Source organism: Ambystoma mexicanum, chromosome 12 (assembly GCF_040938575.1).
Source record: "Ambystoma mexicanum isolate Mex_15411 chromosome 12, UKY_AmexF1_1, whole genome shotgun sequence".
Lineage (NCBI taxonomy): Eukaryota > Metazoa > Chordata > Amphibia > Caudata > Ambystomatidae > Ambystoma > Ambystoma mexicanum.
The window spans coordinates 611358768-611375437 of record NC_090936.1 but is presented as its reverse complement, the minus strand read 5'-3'; the positions used below and the strand labels follow the sequence as shown (position 1 = coordinate 611375437).

At 47.8% G+C, this 16670-nt stretch overlaps 1 protein-coding gene across 1 annotated transcript in view; it reads left to right on the top strand.

Annotated features, from left to right (window-relative positions):
* BTBD18 (BTB domain containing 18) overlaps positions 1 to 16243 on the top strand; it is a 235959-nt gene extending 219716 nt beyond the window's left edge. The window contains exon 3 of the mRNA XM_069629029.1: positions 13101 to 16243. Coding sequence (XP_069485130.1) covers positions 13101 to 15637 — 2537 coding nt within the window. The 3' untranslated portion in view covers positions 15638 to 16243. The remainder of the gene's footprint in view (positions 1 to 13100) is intronic.
* Positions 16244 to 16670: the final 427 nt, after the last annotated feature.

The following is a 16670-nucleotide window of genomic DNA, read 5'->3' as shown; positions in this document are numbered from 1 at the left end:
GCAGCAATCATACAGGAAGGTGCAAAGGAACTGGCCCCATTTATCTCGGCTCTAATCAACTCCTCCTTCGAGACCAACACAGTACCCAACAACCTCAAGGAAGCCTGGGTTATGCAGCTGTTTAAAAAAAAAAAAAACTAGATCCCAACACTACCACTAACTACAGACCCATCACTACCGTCCCCTACATCCTCAAGATCCTAGACAGTGGCCTACCTCCAAATGCAGAAACACCTGGAGGACCACAACTTACTTGGCCTTAGACAATTGAGCTTCACGCCCAGACACAAAACTGAAACAGCCCTCCTGGATCTAAAAATCCAAATGGATGAGGCCAGGGACAAGGGTAAGCTTGCTATGCTTCTGCTGATGATAGTGATGAGAATAATGAATGACAATGTTTCTTAATTGCACATTTCTCATAATTAACTTGTTCTTACCAGTGAAAGGGTTCTCATCGTCTGCAGTGCAGAGGACGAGATCCCTCCTTTTTTTGTTACTTTTTGGTCCTCCCCATCCCCAGGAGGAGCGCCAAGTTTAGACACCTCCCCCCCGCACACCCCAAATGTAGTGAAGGGATGAACTTCCCCTTCCATGCATGGGGGACAGCCGTGATAACGTCGGTGCACACTTCATTCACCAACGCCACACGTGATATTAATATAGCAGACGTGCTATTGCGTACTGCATGGGCATTTTCAATCAACCTCCACTCAAGCAGATTTTTGGTTAACCATCAATTGCCACTGTACCACCAAGGAATTAATTTTGAGGGTTGGGAGCCCCAACAGGCAAAACTGCACCCCACCCTGAAAATTGCCTCAAAGTTTGAAAAACATTGTTTTGCCTTCTTAGGGGGCTAAGTGGTGATTTACTTCCACCAACATGCCCCCAGGGAATGCAAAACATATCACTAGGGATTTAGTGGCACACATGGGGGGGCACGAGGAGGCTGGCACCCGTGCCTCTGGGTCAGCCCTCTCAAGTATACTCCCCCACTCTCCCAGGTCGGACTGATCCTTGCTGCTTCTCTGGGGTCAAAATTGAGGATCTGGTTCCATTTGCCAAACCTCAGAAGCAGAAAAAAGCACTAGGCCACCTGGGGACATCATTTTGGGGGTGGGGTCCCCACAGGCCTAACAGCCCACCACCCACACCCTGAAAGTTGCCACAAAGGTGGCACACTTATTTTGCTTTCTTTGGGGGCAGATAGGTGCTGTTTTGCACATCTTTGCCCCCAAGGAAGGCAAAACATACAAGTGTGTACAGTTTGGCAAACTTGGTAGTAGCAGGGGGCTGGCCCCCGGTGCCTGTGGCCCAGCCCTCCTTAAATACCCCAAGGAGGTGCACATCCTTGCTGCTTCCCTGGGGGACAACATTGGGTGTATTCTCTACCATTTTGCCACTCCCGGGGAGCAGCAATGGCCACTAGACCCCCCAGAGATTCCTTTTAGGGAGGGGACCACTTTGCCGATAAGAGGCCCTTGGCTCTCCCCCTCCACTGGGCTTGGGGAGGGTTGACACTTCTTTTCCGCCCGGTAAGCGCTCCCACAGATGTGTGGTCTGGTTTTCGTCGGAACATCAGTGTGAATGTGGAAAGGTGTGGGACATGTGGTGGATTGCAAGCGTTTTGGTAATTTCCTAGTTGGAAATGTAAAAATAGTGTTTTTTTATTTATTTATTTTCTTGGTCACATTTTCAACTTTGCGGTGTATTCCGGGTAAGAAATTCTAGTGCGATGCATGCAAGTGATGCCTCTTTCGGGTCCCACGGGTGTCTTCTTTTCAGAAATGCATGGGGTTCCCAGTTTTCCTTGGTGGCTGACACCCAGGCCCAAATCTGTGAGTTGTCCACAATGAAAATGTATGTGGTTCCTTATTTTCCTTTTGTGGGAGTAATGCTGCAGCCCCAAATCTATGGGTTGTCCAAAAGGCCAAATGCTCTTCCCAGAGCGTTTGCCATACCGTGCTTTACCCATTTTCTTTTGGGCCAGGGACAGTGCACCTGCACATGTGAGGTACCATTTTTATCGGGACACCTGTGGGAAGGTAGGACATTGGTTTTTCTCTTCGTTGTGATAACATTTTCATACATTTGCTACTGCCCTTTGTTACACAACACTTTTAGTTTCACAAATGTGTCCTACATTCAGTCACTGCTTTAGGCACTGCACGCTTTTGTGACCTGCGAAAGTCACCTATCATTCAAAAGCTTTTGTTTCAAAAAATGTATGCTTGGCATTCTTCAACACATAGGTTTGTGTTATTTTCAAATCCTATGTAAGTCACTTTAGGCCGTCAGCATAAAAATACTGTGTACCATGGCTTGGTTATTAGCTCGTGGTATTGCTTGTTTTGTGAAACATTATGAAAAAAGTTTGATTTTCCGGGGAATGTGCGATTTGTCTCGGGAGTATAGCTCGGGGGCAACACATTCGCCTTGGAAGCAAGATGACGCGGAGCGACACAGGTTAGATTCCTGGGGCCGTGTTTAGGAACCTCTAGCACTCCTACGTCTCTTCCCCTTTCCTCCATACTTGTGGCACATTCCGTCCTGTAAAAAAGCATCAAAAAGTAATTTTTTTTACACAGGGCCACCGCACGTGACTGAACCCTGCCTTCCTGAGCTCCACATTGCCCTTCAGCCCTTTTCTCTGTGCGGTGTAGGTTGGATGCACTTCCATCACTGGGAATATTTTCTTTTTGTTCCCTTGTCCTTCATTCCTGCTCCGGTTCCAGTCATTTTGTCCTGTCTATGCCGGAGCGTCTGGTATTCGTGTCCTATTCTTCCTTCGAACATAGTTTCCCGAGGGCGGATCCCCATTCATCTTTGCCTGGAGTGTTAAGGCCCGGAGCACTGTTGGGACCCGTGCTTCTATTGCGACTCCCTCTCTCAGTTCACTCCAGTGTCCGCTTGTTAGGTGCGAGGAGATGTTTCAACGCGTTCCTCCACCACACTTACAGCTCTTTATTGACGAAAAAAGGAAACCACTGGTAAGTTCCTTTTCAGGGCACCCCGGCCGGGGACTACTTCCCAGGGTCTTCCAGGTCCTGGAGGGGCTTAAGTAGCTCTACTACCATGGATATCCCTGAGGTGTCCCTCAAGGGGCCTAACGGGCGCACCAGAGCTTCCTCCAAGGACCCCCACAGGAGGTCTGCCAAACCCAGTTCTTCCGAGGTTCCACATTTAGGGGCTAAAGTTGGTCCCAGTTCTTCTGTGGCTCTTGGTACCGGGGTTCGCTCTGAGGTTTCCACGTCGGGGATCTAATTGCACCAAGTCTCGGCTCGAGGCCCCTCCCACAGTGGCTAAACGTACTTGGTTCCCCTTAGAGCCATTTTGAACACACAGGATTGAGGAACCCCCATCGAGTTTCCTGGCTGTAAGGCACAGCTCTCGGCCTTCCCACACTCAGGCTCATGGTGATACCAGTTCTGCTGAGGGGGCAAAGAAGGTGGTCTCGCACCATAGGCCTTCCAGTTCTTATTGCACTGATTTCCCCACTATCCGCCTCAGTGATTGATACCAGGTTCATTTTTTCCTTTGCTTAAGTGTCCTTTTTTTTAGTGTGTGTGTTTTAGAATTGGACTCTGCTTTATTCTATGAAGAATGTTATTAATGAATAACTGCTATTTCAGGTACATGCTATTGATGTGGTTTTAGTTACAGCTAACCTTTGTGGGGCAGGTGTCCATTTTATGCCTGAATTATGGAAAAGTCTCCTCCATAAAGATTTCTTATTATGTAGCACTTGATCAAAACCAAGAATCTGCAACCAAGTCAGCATTTTTGTCATACTGATGTTTATTCTGGTAAATGCATTGTCTAGACGAAATGTAGGCCTTAAGATTACTCAGTGTTGAGAAGGAGGTGTTATGGCTGGGTACTTATTGAACTCTGCCGAGGGACTGGGCCCCACCATTTGGAGAGGCCACTTAATTTCAAACTCAATACAATCTAACACATCTCGTTAGTGGTTGATTAGCCATGCCGGTGTGATCAACATGAGGTGTGAACATCCGCTTGAGCGGACAAGCGTGTAAAGCGGATGGGTGCGTAAATTCAGAGAAGGGAGTAGAACGCAGGAGTCCGTAGAACAGATGAGCGTGCAGAACGGACGAGTGTAAACTGGATGAGTGTGTAGAGCGGATGAGTATGAAGAGCGGAAGAGTGTTGATAGCGGATGAGTATGGAGAGTGTGTAGATCGCTTAACCAGGTGAATGTACAGACCTGACGAACGTATAGAGCGCATGAGGGTAGAGAGCGCATGAGGGTAGAGAGCGTGATGAGTATATAGTACGGATAACTACGTATGAGCAAACTACTTTATAGGGCTGATGAGTGCATATAGCAGTTGAATGCGGGGAGCGGATGAGTGCGGGGAGCGGATGAGTGCAGAATGCATGCAGTGCGGATGAGTTGCGTAGAACGGAAGAGTGCAGAATGCATGCAGTGCGGATGAGTTGTGTAGAACGGACGAGTGCAGAATGCATGCAGTGCGGATGAGTGCGTAGAGCGGACGGAACGAGTGAAGTATGCAGATGGAACAGGTGTCGTATATGGATAGAACGAGTGATATATGTGAATAGAATTGATCACATATATGGATGGATCGGGTGCTGTATGTGGATGGATCGGGTGCTGTATGTGGTTGGACTGGGTGCTGTATGTGGATGGATCGGGTGACGTATGTGGACGAAACATGTGAAATATGTGGATGGAAATGATGAAGTATGAAGATGGTATGGATGAAATATGTAGATGAAGTGGATAAAACAACTTAGAATTCACGGAATGGTACGGGCGAAATATGTGGATGGAGTGCATAAAACAATCTAGAATACACAGCACGAATCGGAGTAAATAGAGCCGATTTGAGTGCGGACAGGAGCGCGTGGGGCGGACAGGAGCGCGTGGGGCAGACAGGAGCGCGTGGGGCGGACTGGAGTGCATGAGTGCATCAAGCGGACCGGAGTGTGTGGAACAGACTGGGGTGCATGGAGTGGACTGGAGTGCATGGAACGGACTGGAGCGCATAGAATTGCGTGACGTATATAGTATGGTCTGGAGTGCAGGGAACGTTTGAAAGAGCATATAACCCATCATATCACACCACCATGCTTACTCTACTCTTTACACCACCACTCAACTAGAACACAGAGATACTATTACACCATTCGGCATAACTGTTCTCATACTAACATCTGCCGCACACTCCCCATCATTCTAAGTAAACACTGCTGGTTACACCCCCCCCCCCCCCCCCCCATCCAGGCGTTCTCCACAGGCGTAACGCAGCCACAATCGGTCTGGACAAAATCCTGCCTGAACGAACACATACTCCTGATTTCACACCTACCGATAAGAAGCAGCTATTACACGAATACCGCATCAGCTGCACACATATCCGGTGCTCACACGCACCTTTGCCTCACTCTACTCTCGCTACTGATCTGAACTTCGGTTCCCAAGGGCGTTCAACCTAGCAGCGCCTTCAGACCATACCAATGCGCTATATAAATGCAAAATAACATAACAAAACTTAACTATTAGATCAAGGGCGTCTCTCGCCCAGGCGTCTGCAGTGAAGGGCAGACAAAGAAAAGGGCAATTCCTGTTTGGACCTGTTCGGACCAGAAGGAGCCAGTGCCTGACCCCCTGCTCAGACAGCAGGTAAGCTTGAACCAACATGTGGTACTCCCTCTATCCCCACAGGCCATCCCCACCCCTTTTGGTCCCCCTTTGATGTTCACTTGTGCCCCCCCCCTTCTCGCACACAGGTGTTGCCTGTTTTGCTGGATTCTTCTACCCTTCTCCCCCTCAACCTCCTCCAGCATACTTCTGCAGAAGTCTGTCCTGATACATTCTGGTTTCACCATCACCGTCTTGTGGCGAAAGGCTGGATTTTACTTTTATGGACTTCATTCATTCACGGTGTGTCACCTTTTCTCAACTCTCATGCTGGACTTCCTTTGCATCTTGTACTCATGGTGGCCCTGAATCATGCTGTTCCCATCTTCATCTTGTATCCTGGCTTGCAACATAATGTGTTACTACTGACTTCTACAATTGTATTCACTCTCCCCTCTTGCTTCTCTTCTCTTTTTGACTGCTTACTCTCTGTTCTCTCCTCCTTTCCCTTCTCCCTTTTCCTATCTCCTCCCCTTACTTTCTTCTATGCACTTACTCTATCAGAATTGTCCCTGGATCTAATATGATAGCAACCTCGTCTGTTTCCTCCACCCTCCCATTACTGTTTTTTTTCTCCCCACCCCCCATCCAGCACTATCTGAAATGTCGTCAGGCCTAGTATGATAGTCGCTTGTTTTGTTCCTCCCCTCCCTTTCTGCACCCCTCTCCCTCACCTTTTGTTTTTCTCCGGCTCTATCAGAAATGTCGTCAGACCTAGTACGGTAGTGTCATGTCCACCAGGATTCACACTGATGCACAGAACAACCCGCCGCCACTCGCAACCCAACTGAACCTCAATCATTCTCTGGCTCGCACACGAATCCTCAGGCAAAGGCAACAATTCCCTACCAGGTTGCTTGGTACTTCGGGTGTTTATCGACCCTCTCTCCTCTGGCAACTGAAATGGAGGTACCCTTTCCTCTGGCGCCGCTATCGGCACAATCGCCACAGCAAAACAGACTAGTTGTCACGTGACCAGCAACCAGTATCACGTGACCAGCAACCAGTATCACGTGACTCTAGTGCACGTCGACCGTGGCTTCATGGACCTGTCATGTCTCTGCTGTTTTGATTAAAGCCTGCTGAGACCTCGGAAATGGTGCTTCTCAGCTGCTTATTCAAGTACTGTGTGGCGCTTTGGATTCTACTGGTTACTTTGGAACTTACGACTACGGATTTCTTCTTTGGATTGGTTTCTGGACTCTGCCCCTGAATTGCTACGACGCCTCTGACCCTTTTGGATTGCTTTTCCCTTTTATCTTGATCCGGACTTTGCTTATTGTTTTCCCTACGGATTCTGCCTCAACGGACACCACGGGAACTCACTCTTGTTGGTTCTGGTGTATGTTTCCACTCGATTGGGTTCTACCGGACTGCAGCACAACCCGGTCCATTGGTTATCATTTAAGACCCCTTCACGTTTCCTATCTGGTGCCAAGTCCAGTTTCCCATTCGTGCTAGCTCTTGCACAGCCTTAGGTAAGCAGTGTTTATATTGCCTGTATATTCATTTATATTCACTTGCCTATTTTACACTGCTTGATTACTTACCCATTGCCTTGCAGCGCTCAAGGGGTCTCTTCGGCAGTTCCCAGTTGCAGTTCCCGGTTCCACCTCGACGACCTACCACTCACCTGTGGCCGCAAAGACTCCACAGGCAGTGGTTACATTCTGCTTGTGGGGTACTTGGGGACGGAGGTATCACATAATCTGCACGACCATCAAGGCTACAGAACAGGTAGTCACCTGTCTGTTTCCATTTCCTTCCCACTCTCCCCCTCCCTTCATTATCTGTGTCTTAGCTCTTGCATCTGAAATGTCGTCAGGCCGAGTATGATAGTTAATTTCACATCCTTACTGCTCATGGCCTGTAAGAATGTCATTGTATTTTCCCTTGTTCTCTCCCTTGCCTTCAATTGCTTTGAAACACATTGTGTATAGGCGCTATATAAATAAACTATCATATCATATATCATACTGTGGTGTTGGTGCAGATCCAAGCCAAGCTAATATCCACATGCCACACTTGCACACCCTGATGCTAAATCAGCTCACATTCACATGCATTCAAACTTGCTTGCATGCACGCAAGCACGAAGACACATTTTTATGAAACTTGCGTTAATTCTATGATTACTACACACTTGGTGTGGGCCTCCAGGGGCTGCTTCAGAAGGTCTCAAGCACACCGAAGTCCACAAAGGACATGCTAAGTCATCCTGGAAAACGTGGGACCAGACGGAGCAGGACATTTCAGCGCGGCCAGTTTGGCACAGGCCGATTTGGTGCGGCCAGTTCTCTGCAGGTCCTGGTTCGGGACGGCCGGTTCGACGCAATTACTCGCTTAAAGCTACCATGAGCTGCTAGACGAATGCCATCTTTCTGCTATAAGGACTCCACTTTGAAATGCGATACCAGGCGAGAATGTCTCTCTTTCCCTTTTATGATTTAAGCAGCTTATCCCTCTTTTAAGTTACTTTACATTTTTCCGTAATGCCAAAATAAGTCTTTTAATGACCCTTCATCTTACAGTATCATGTTATGGAGTACACATTTCTTAATAAAGGGGTGACAGTGGAGGGCAATACACTACGAGGGGTAATGCGTTATTTCACAATGAATTTACAAGGTTGGTAGCAGTGAGCGTACTTTATTTCAGCTTGATCGTTGTTTGATGAGAACATGCATTTACAAATGCCATATTGAGCCTTCACCTGCATTTACATTATATACAGTTACATCAACAGAAAGCCACACGTAGTAGTGCAAAAAACATGTACTCTAACACGCTCAAGAACATTCTCATGGGCAGGCATGTACTGCAGCGCCGAAACATCCCTGCGCCAAAACATCCCAGCGTCGGACTGGTCCTGCCGAACTGGCTGTGCCAAATTGGCCCGCACCGAAACGGGGTGTACCGGCTAGCCGCAAAGGAACACATGCGAGGAAGCAGAACTATAGCTGCAGGGTCTGCGACCTGTTGCATGTGGCAATTCAATGGAAGCAGAGGAAGGGCCTAAGGGTGGCTTTAGATGGACTACCCAAAAGCAATGCATTTTTAGGTAGCAACGTTAAAAGAAATGACTTCAAAATGTACTTGGGATAATGGCTGCCATTATAGATTGGGAACTTGGTTGGATATTGTTTGAAAACAGAGGCAGATACAGCTGTGTGCTCCAACAGTGGAGAAATGTCTGGGTCAGGTGAAATGAGTATTGGCTCCCTTAATGTGCAAGGCCTCAACTCGTCAAACAAGAGATCGATGGTGCTTCGTGAACTTAAGAGGGCCCGACTAGATTGGATGTATCTTCAGGAAACACACTGGCCAAGCGGCAAAGAACCCCGACTGAGATCCTGAGAGGTAGGGTAAGTGATTGTGGCCTCTGATGTGAGGAAGAGGCGGGGTGGCGGTTTTGATCTCAACATGATTGGGATTTGCAGTGGAATCGGTCCTTGACGACCCAAATGGGAGATGTTTGTGAGGGTCCAGTTGCAAGGTGTCCGACTCACGCTGGGTTCTGTGTATGCCCCAAATGTGTCCCAATGTGAATTTTGGGAGGGGGTTAGGGACGAGCTGATCGACTTTGTGGACGAGCTGATCGACTTTGTGGATGGACTACTGGTGTTCGGGGAGTGAGAGGGATTTCAAGATGGTGTTAGACCCGGTGAGGGACCAAAGGAGAATGGGATGGCCCCAAGGAGCGATTTCTGCAGTACACGATTAATTCTCATGCTTAGACCTGTTTTTTTAGACAAGACCTTGAAGGAGCAGGTTTTGGACCCTCAAGTTGCCCCAATCCCCTGGTCTGACCACGATATGCTAAGTATCTCGGACAGCTGGTCCCCGGGGAAGCTGGAGGTGTAAGGACTTCATGCTGGCGAGAATCGAGGAATATTTTTTCTTCAATAACACTGGGAGCTGGGGATTCAATCCGTATGGGATGGCTTCAAGGCGATGCTCCGGGGGGTGCTGATTAGGATAGGTTCCCAAGAGAAAAAGGGGATGGGGAGAAGGAAAGCAAACTACGTAGAACTATTGCGGAAATACAGCAGGGGGGCCTCAGGGAAAGTGCATATCCCTGACAGAAGCGAAAGAGCTCCGGCAGTATAAGACACAATTAAAGGCCCTCATGACTCAGGGTACTGAAAAGAAGCTCCTGTTCTTGAAACAGTAATACCATGAGAAGGGGGATAAAGCGGACAAGATCCTTGCATGGAGATTGAGGGAGGAGAGGAAGACAAGAACTATTGGAGCTATAAAGACAGAGGAGTGTGGGCCAGCATTGACCATGGGGAAATAGGAAAGGCATTCGCAAAGTACTATAGGCCCTCTACTCAGGGAGTCACGGATTGATGACTTCTTGGGGGGGGGGGGGGTCTACCCCTCCAGGGCCTCCCCAGGATATGGTGGAGAATCCCGAGCGCCCTATAAGCATAGAGGAAGACTTGGAGGCAATCAGGGGGATGAAGCCAGGGATGGCTCCGGGGGAGGACGGCTTCTCAATGATGTTTTAGAAGTTATTCACGTCACTGTTGGTCCCATACCTAGTGAAGGTGTATAACTTGTGTCTGCAGGGGGAGGCCCTACCCCCCCCCCAAGATGTTGCTGGCAATGATATTGGCGATCCCGAAGGAGGGGAAAGATCCCACCAGATGTGCCTCGTACAGACCCATATCCCTCTAAACAGTGACGTAAATATTCTGGCGAATGTCCTGGGCACAAGACTAGAGGGGGATATGCCAAAACTAGTACACAGGGACCAGCTGGGCTTCATAAGAGGGAGACGGGGATCAGACAATATACGGAAGAACATACATTTGATTCACTGTGCTCACGAGGGGGGCCTGGATGCTTACTTGATAGCTCTGGACTCGGAGAAAGCTTTCGACAGGGTCGAATGACCCTTCATTATGAAGGTCCTGACGAGGATGGGGTTCGGGACAAAGTTTCTGAGATGGGTAGCGGAATTCTACAACAAGCCTAGGGCCAGAGTTAGCGTCAGTGGGGACTCTGAGGTTTTTACACTTACGAGAGGAACAAGGCAGGGGTGTGCCCTCTCCCCATGACTTTATGCCCTAACGAAGGAACCATTAGCGATTGAGTTTCGAGCAAATGGACAGATCAAGGGCATACTGGAGGAGAGATCGAGTGCAAGCTCTCGATCTTCGCAGTTACATACTGGGATACCTCACAGACATTCATAGCTACCTCCCAGCGCTCATGGCACAGATCTCAAAGTATGGCGACCTCTCAGGACTTAAGATTAATGTAGGGAAATCTTGTATTATGCCGATACTTGAGCATAGTCCTCTCCTTGACTCGAAGAGACGATATCGGGGCATGAGAATTGACAGCAAGGGCATACAGTATCTGAACATTCAAGTGACTAGGGACCTTGAGGAACTGGTATCGGCTAGTTACGATCCCTTCCGTGCATGATTGACAGCCGATCTTGAAAGGTGGGACCCTCTTGTGCTAAATGGTATGGACAAATGACTTCTATGAAAATTAACATACTCTCTCCCTTGCTATATCTATTGGCGGCTATCCCGAGACAGCTTCTGGAAAAGGTTATTTTCAGAAGTTACAGGAGAACTTTGTAGATTAATCTGGAGTAATAAGACGCCAAGGGTGAAAATGGTGACCTTGACACTCCTGAGGGATAAGTGGGATTTTGGGTTCCCCGACATTCGCCTGTATTATAAGGTGGCCCCACTGAGGGTGGTTGTCATGAGGGACGATTTAAGGACCTACTGGACTTATTTAGAAGACATGGCGGCTCATCCGTTGAAGGTTAGGGACTACTTTTGGGCCTCTGTCGGGTTCATTCCGGAGCGCCTTAGGTCCCACCTAGCGTTGGGGGTGTTTTGGTCCATCTGCCGTACGTTCTCATCATGGCCCTCCCTGATGTGCTCAGTATGAGGTCACCCATTTGATTTTGGGCTGCAAGGGCTGGCCTTCTCGCAGGTATGGGTGGAGCAACTGTTCAAGGACGGGTTGTTTCTGGACCTGGAGGCTGTCTGGGAGGTATTGGGGAGAGACGTGGTTTCAGTCTTTGAATATTTCCGTATTAAGGGCGTCTTGACGGACTCCACATTGCGAGTATCATTGGCAAGGGAGCTAATCACTGTTGGAAAAAGTCATCAACTCATCCACCACGAGAATGGGTATCCTGTCTAGATTGTATAAGGCTATGAACGAGATGTGCCCAGTGGGGAGACTAACGTTTCAGCGGTATTGGATGGACTTGGTGGGGGAGGATATTTCAGAGGAGCAATGGGCGCGAATTTACAAAGTTACCTTCCAGGGCAGTTTGTTTACCTCCACGGTAGAGCACAAATTCAAAATGCTGATGGACTGGCATAGGGATCCCCTGACGCTTTCCAGGATGTTTGCGCGGGCCTCTCCCATGTGTCCCAGGGGGTGTGGTCAGCGGAGATCTCTGGGCCACATGCAGTGGCGGTGCCCCAGGGTGCAGGTATTCTGGAAGGAAGTGTTGAATTGGATTGAAGAAGTCACGGGAGTACGGTTAGGCCTGGACCCGTTACAGTTGCTCCTGGGGGTACCGGAGAAGGACACAGAGGAATTCAGGCTCCTCGGGATGTGGGAAACAATGCTGAGAGCAGGGCGATTGGCCATAGCTCAGCACTGAAAAAGTGAAGTGCTTCCTTCGAAAGAAGTTTGGGTGGGGAAAGTACATAGTATGATGGTAATGGAGAAGTTGACAGCGATAGTGCACGATGGGATGAGTGTTTTTAATGCGGAGTGGAGTGTGCTAATGCTCAAGTGGGGGCTAGATGAGTGAAACCCCATGGGGATCTCAGGCAAGTGAGCTGTGATACTGTCGGCGGGGAAGGCCTCAGAGGGAGCCAGTGCAAGATGTAAAGACATTACCGGGACAGAACCTCTGAGACAAAGGTGAATAGACAACTGTACTATGGGACAAGTCTGATAGTTGGGAGTGGGGGTTTGGAGGGGAGAAGGAGGGCAGTGGGTTGTAGGAGTTTCACAATCAGGGGGGAAGGAGTTTTGTAGAGCTTTATTAGCAGGTGAGTGGCAGGAAGGGGGGGGTCAAGACAGTAGATTATAACGTGATGGGAATTGAACAACATATTTGTATTGTCTTGTTCCCTTAATAAATGCTTATAAAAACTAAGTGTAAAAAAACAAAACAGAGTTGGAACCTTTTGAATCTGCCTCATGCCTGTAAATTGTCCAGATCCAATATTCTCCTTGAACCATCTCTTTAGATGGGAGAAAGATTATATCCATCTGAAGAAACTTTCACAAAAGAAAGTTAATTGGTCTTTCAATTGGTGACATGCTGGGGGGACAAGAGAATGTTGTCAACTGTTTGCTGAGTTCTTGATAATTATGTTTAATATTCCTAATACTTTTATTTTTCCTGCAGGTGAAGGTATTTCGGTACACGCTTGTGTCCTATCTGCGTGCAGCCCCTTCTTTACTGAACGTTTGACTGCCGCAGAGCCTGCTGGACAGACAACACTTCTTGTTCTGCCTGGTGTGATGCCAAGCACTTTGCACAAGCTAGTCCACTACTTATACACTTCAGAACTGGAAGTGACCCGGGAGGAGGTGGGTGAGGTGTTGGAAGCTGCCCGCCGGCTACGCATCCCAGAGCTAGAGGTGCTGCAGCTACAGGGGCTCAAGCTGGTGCGAACGGATTCATGGCCTCGCTTGAACCGCAAATGCTTCCAGACAGGTGATCAAACTAGCCTTCAGGCCTCTGCCATGCTCACAGCACCACGAGAAATCAAGCAAGAGCGAACACATTGTCCAATAATTGAGAAATGCCGTGTTGCACTCAATCTGGAGTACCAAAGCTCCAGGCTCAATGATACCATGTTGCCAGTTGGAAAGTGCCTAGCCATTGTTGGTGCAGGAGATGGCATTGAGAGGCACACAGATAGTGAGCCCAGTTGCTCCCCATTTCACACGCACTCGGAAGGGAGTGAAAGAAGTATGAGCCTGAACTCTCCCACTGCATCATCCTGCGAGAGTTTGGATCCAGTGTCAGAGAGCAACAAGTCTCCCAACGTAAGTGGCAGCCAGCCTCTGCGACCGATTAAGCTGAGCCGACTGAAGTTCAGCATGCCACCCAATAATGCCAGGATGCCAGCCCCTGTGAAATGTTGTGACAAACAAGAAGCAAGGGATACATGGTGCCAGGAGGCTCCAATTAAAGAAACAGATAATTGTTCTCATATTACCAGCAGCAAGATCTCTAGACCTTTTGGAGAAAAAAGTCCTCCCCTGTCCCTCATGAAAACTATTGATACAAAATCTATTGCTAACAGGATATTGCAATCATGCCCTTCTGAAGTTAGCTGCGACATCTCAGGTGGGGAGCACAGTTTGGGGCCTCTCAAGGTCATAAAACTGAACACCCAATCAGATGATGTCCAAGTAGCACACGTCATGAGCGGCCCAGCCTGGTTACCCACCCGTGATTCTCCAAGCAATTGTTCTTTTGCTAACAAACAAAGGGACAGCATCGAATCAAGCTCCAGTTCTTTGATGAGAAGATATGACATCCCAGAGGGAGTACAAAATATGGGGCAGTCTACAATCACAAACCTGAAACCCCAATTAAAAGATGTCCATAAAATGCCTCCTGTGAAAGAGACAGCACAGTTAGTGATCAGCGATTCTGCAAATGCTCTTTCTTTTGCTAAACGAAGAAACAGCACTAGTTCCAGTTTTTCAAAGGCAAATTGTGACTCTTCAGTAGATAAAAGCAACATGGGGCAGTCTAAGATTAAAAACCTGTCCCCACAATCGGATGATGTCCATAAAAACTTTTACCTGAATGCTTCTTCCCAGTTACCCACCAGAGAGTCCGCAAACACCCTATCACCTGCAAAAAACCAAAGGGGCCACATTGGATTGAGCGCCCCTACTTCTTTGGGTGAAAGCAATAATGGTCAGTGTGAGATTAGATCAGAGATGAGCTCCTACTCAGGAGATTCCAATAAAGCACATCCCATGAAATACATGGCTCGGTTACCCATTCATGATTCTGCAAATATTTGTTCTCCCACAGATGACCCAAGGAGCAGAACTATGCCGAGTGAATCTCCATCCCAGCAAACATTTAGATTTTCAACAGAAAAGCTTGAGGGCAGCCATAAAATTAGTCCATGTGATAACCAGCTAGATCTCATGCTGGGGTTGCCAGGTGCAAGAAAGCCCTTGTATGAACAATATACCAACCTAGAAACAAATATTAAAAACACAAAAAGAGATCCAGTATTGACCTCTGATGTGATTGCAGAGAGTGTAGGAGAAGAGGATGGTTTGGACACTAGGCTCATGAAGCCTTCAGCTGGTCAGTCAGAGGGACAGGAGAGCAAGAAACGACACAAGAAAACAGTAGAGACCATCATGTGCCCCAGGAAGGATGTTCCCTCTTCGCAAGACAGAATTAAATGTTTTCCTGTCAAGCAAGAGGACCATGACATTCTCATAGCAGCTCACATGCCACAATCAGCCTCAATTCAAGATAGGGTTCGGAGCACCAAGTGTCAGAAACGTCGTGTGGCTAGCGACAAAATAGCAGGAAGTTCTTCAAAGAAAAAGCGTCATCGTGACTGCCCCTCTACCATCACAAAGATGCCTTCCCTCAACCCGCGTGGTTCTGGTGCCACTCCCATTTCTTCTCTATCGCAAGGTACAGTGAATGGTGGTTCAGATGTGGTGTGTCCGGAAAAAGCTGTGTCAGAGAATCCTACCAGGGATGATGGTCCAACTTTGGATCCTGCATTGAACTGTCTTCTAGAATCTTTGTTAGAATCTACCCTACCAGATGAAAATGCAGACATTGATGTGGGTACCAGTGAGTGGAATGGTGAGCCTGGCCTCACTCACTGCTGTGTCAGACCTGATCCCACCTCAGAATCTGACACAGATGTTGATATTTTGAATTGAGAACCTCTGCATAATGTCAGTGAAATTTCTTCCTTACCTTTTTACTTCTCTTGCTTCCTCCGATTCTATCTCTTCCCCGCTGTTTGTTCCACTCTCACTCCCACTGTCCCCATTTAACTCAGCATCTTTCTTACACTTTCTAAATCTCTTTCCATCACTTTTCCACTCTCTGCCACTGCCTTCACTTCCACTTCCAACATTCAACCACTTGTTCTGCACTTTTACTTCCTTCTGTCCTCTCCCCCTCAGTCTCACTATTCCTTACCTTCTTTTACTGCATCTGCTCTTTGGTCCATTCCCTTTTCTTAGTCTCTGAGTCTCCAGACTTTCTCCAACTCCTTTAATATTTATATACTGCCTTTTCTCTCACGCCTACACCCTTCCAGTTTCGATGTTTCCTGTGCACTCTCTTTATTCATGGAACTTTACAGACATGTTTGGGGTGATATAATGTTACTGTTTGCATCTTTTGATCTGGGGCGGGAAGCAAAGGGTAAGCATGTGTCATCCAATGGAGGTGGTGAGCGTGTGCATTCTGAAATGTGTACAAAAATACATATATTCTACTGAGGGCACAATTAATAAAGAAAGTGTCAGCTCCCTCTATCTGTGTTACCATCAAACTGTCTTATTTTCAATATTGCAAAGCCATCAGCACATATGCTACTTTACAGATCTTCCTATGGACATCTCAACTCAATTCCATGAAGAAAACTCGTATTTTGCATTCCACAGCAAGACCTTTTAACAATCAGTTGATATAGGTGAACCACCCAATGGTAGTAGTTGCAGCGTTGATCAACTCACTCTTGGACTTCAGCAACACCTTCTGCGCAGTCCTGGTTTACCAGATCCAATATCTGCGAAAGGAGCAAAAAGCCACAGGGAGATGCCCCATAAAAAGAAAACCCATCAGTGCCATCCAAATGAAAGGAGCATTGTTGGTTCCTGTAACAGTGAATGTTAACTAAAGTTCTCTGGCTTGCTGCTAGTAGCATCAAGGGTATGGCCCCAACACTCTTCCAAAATAAAA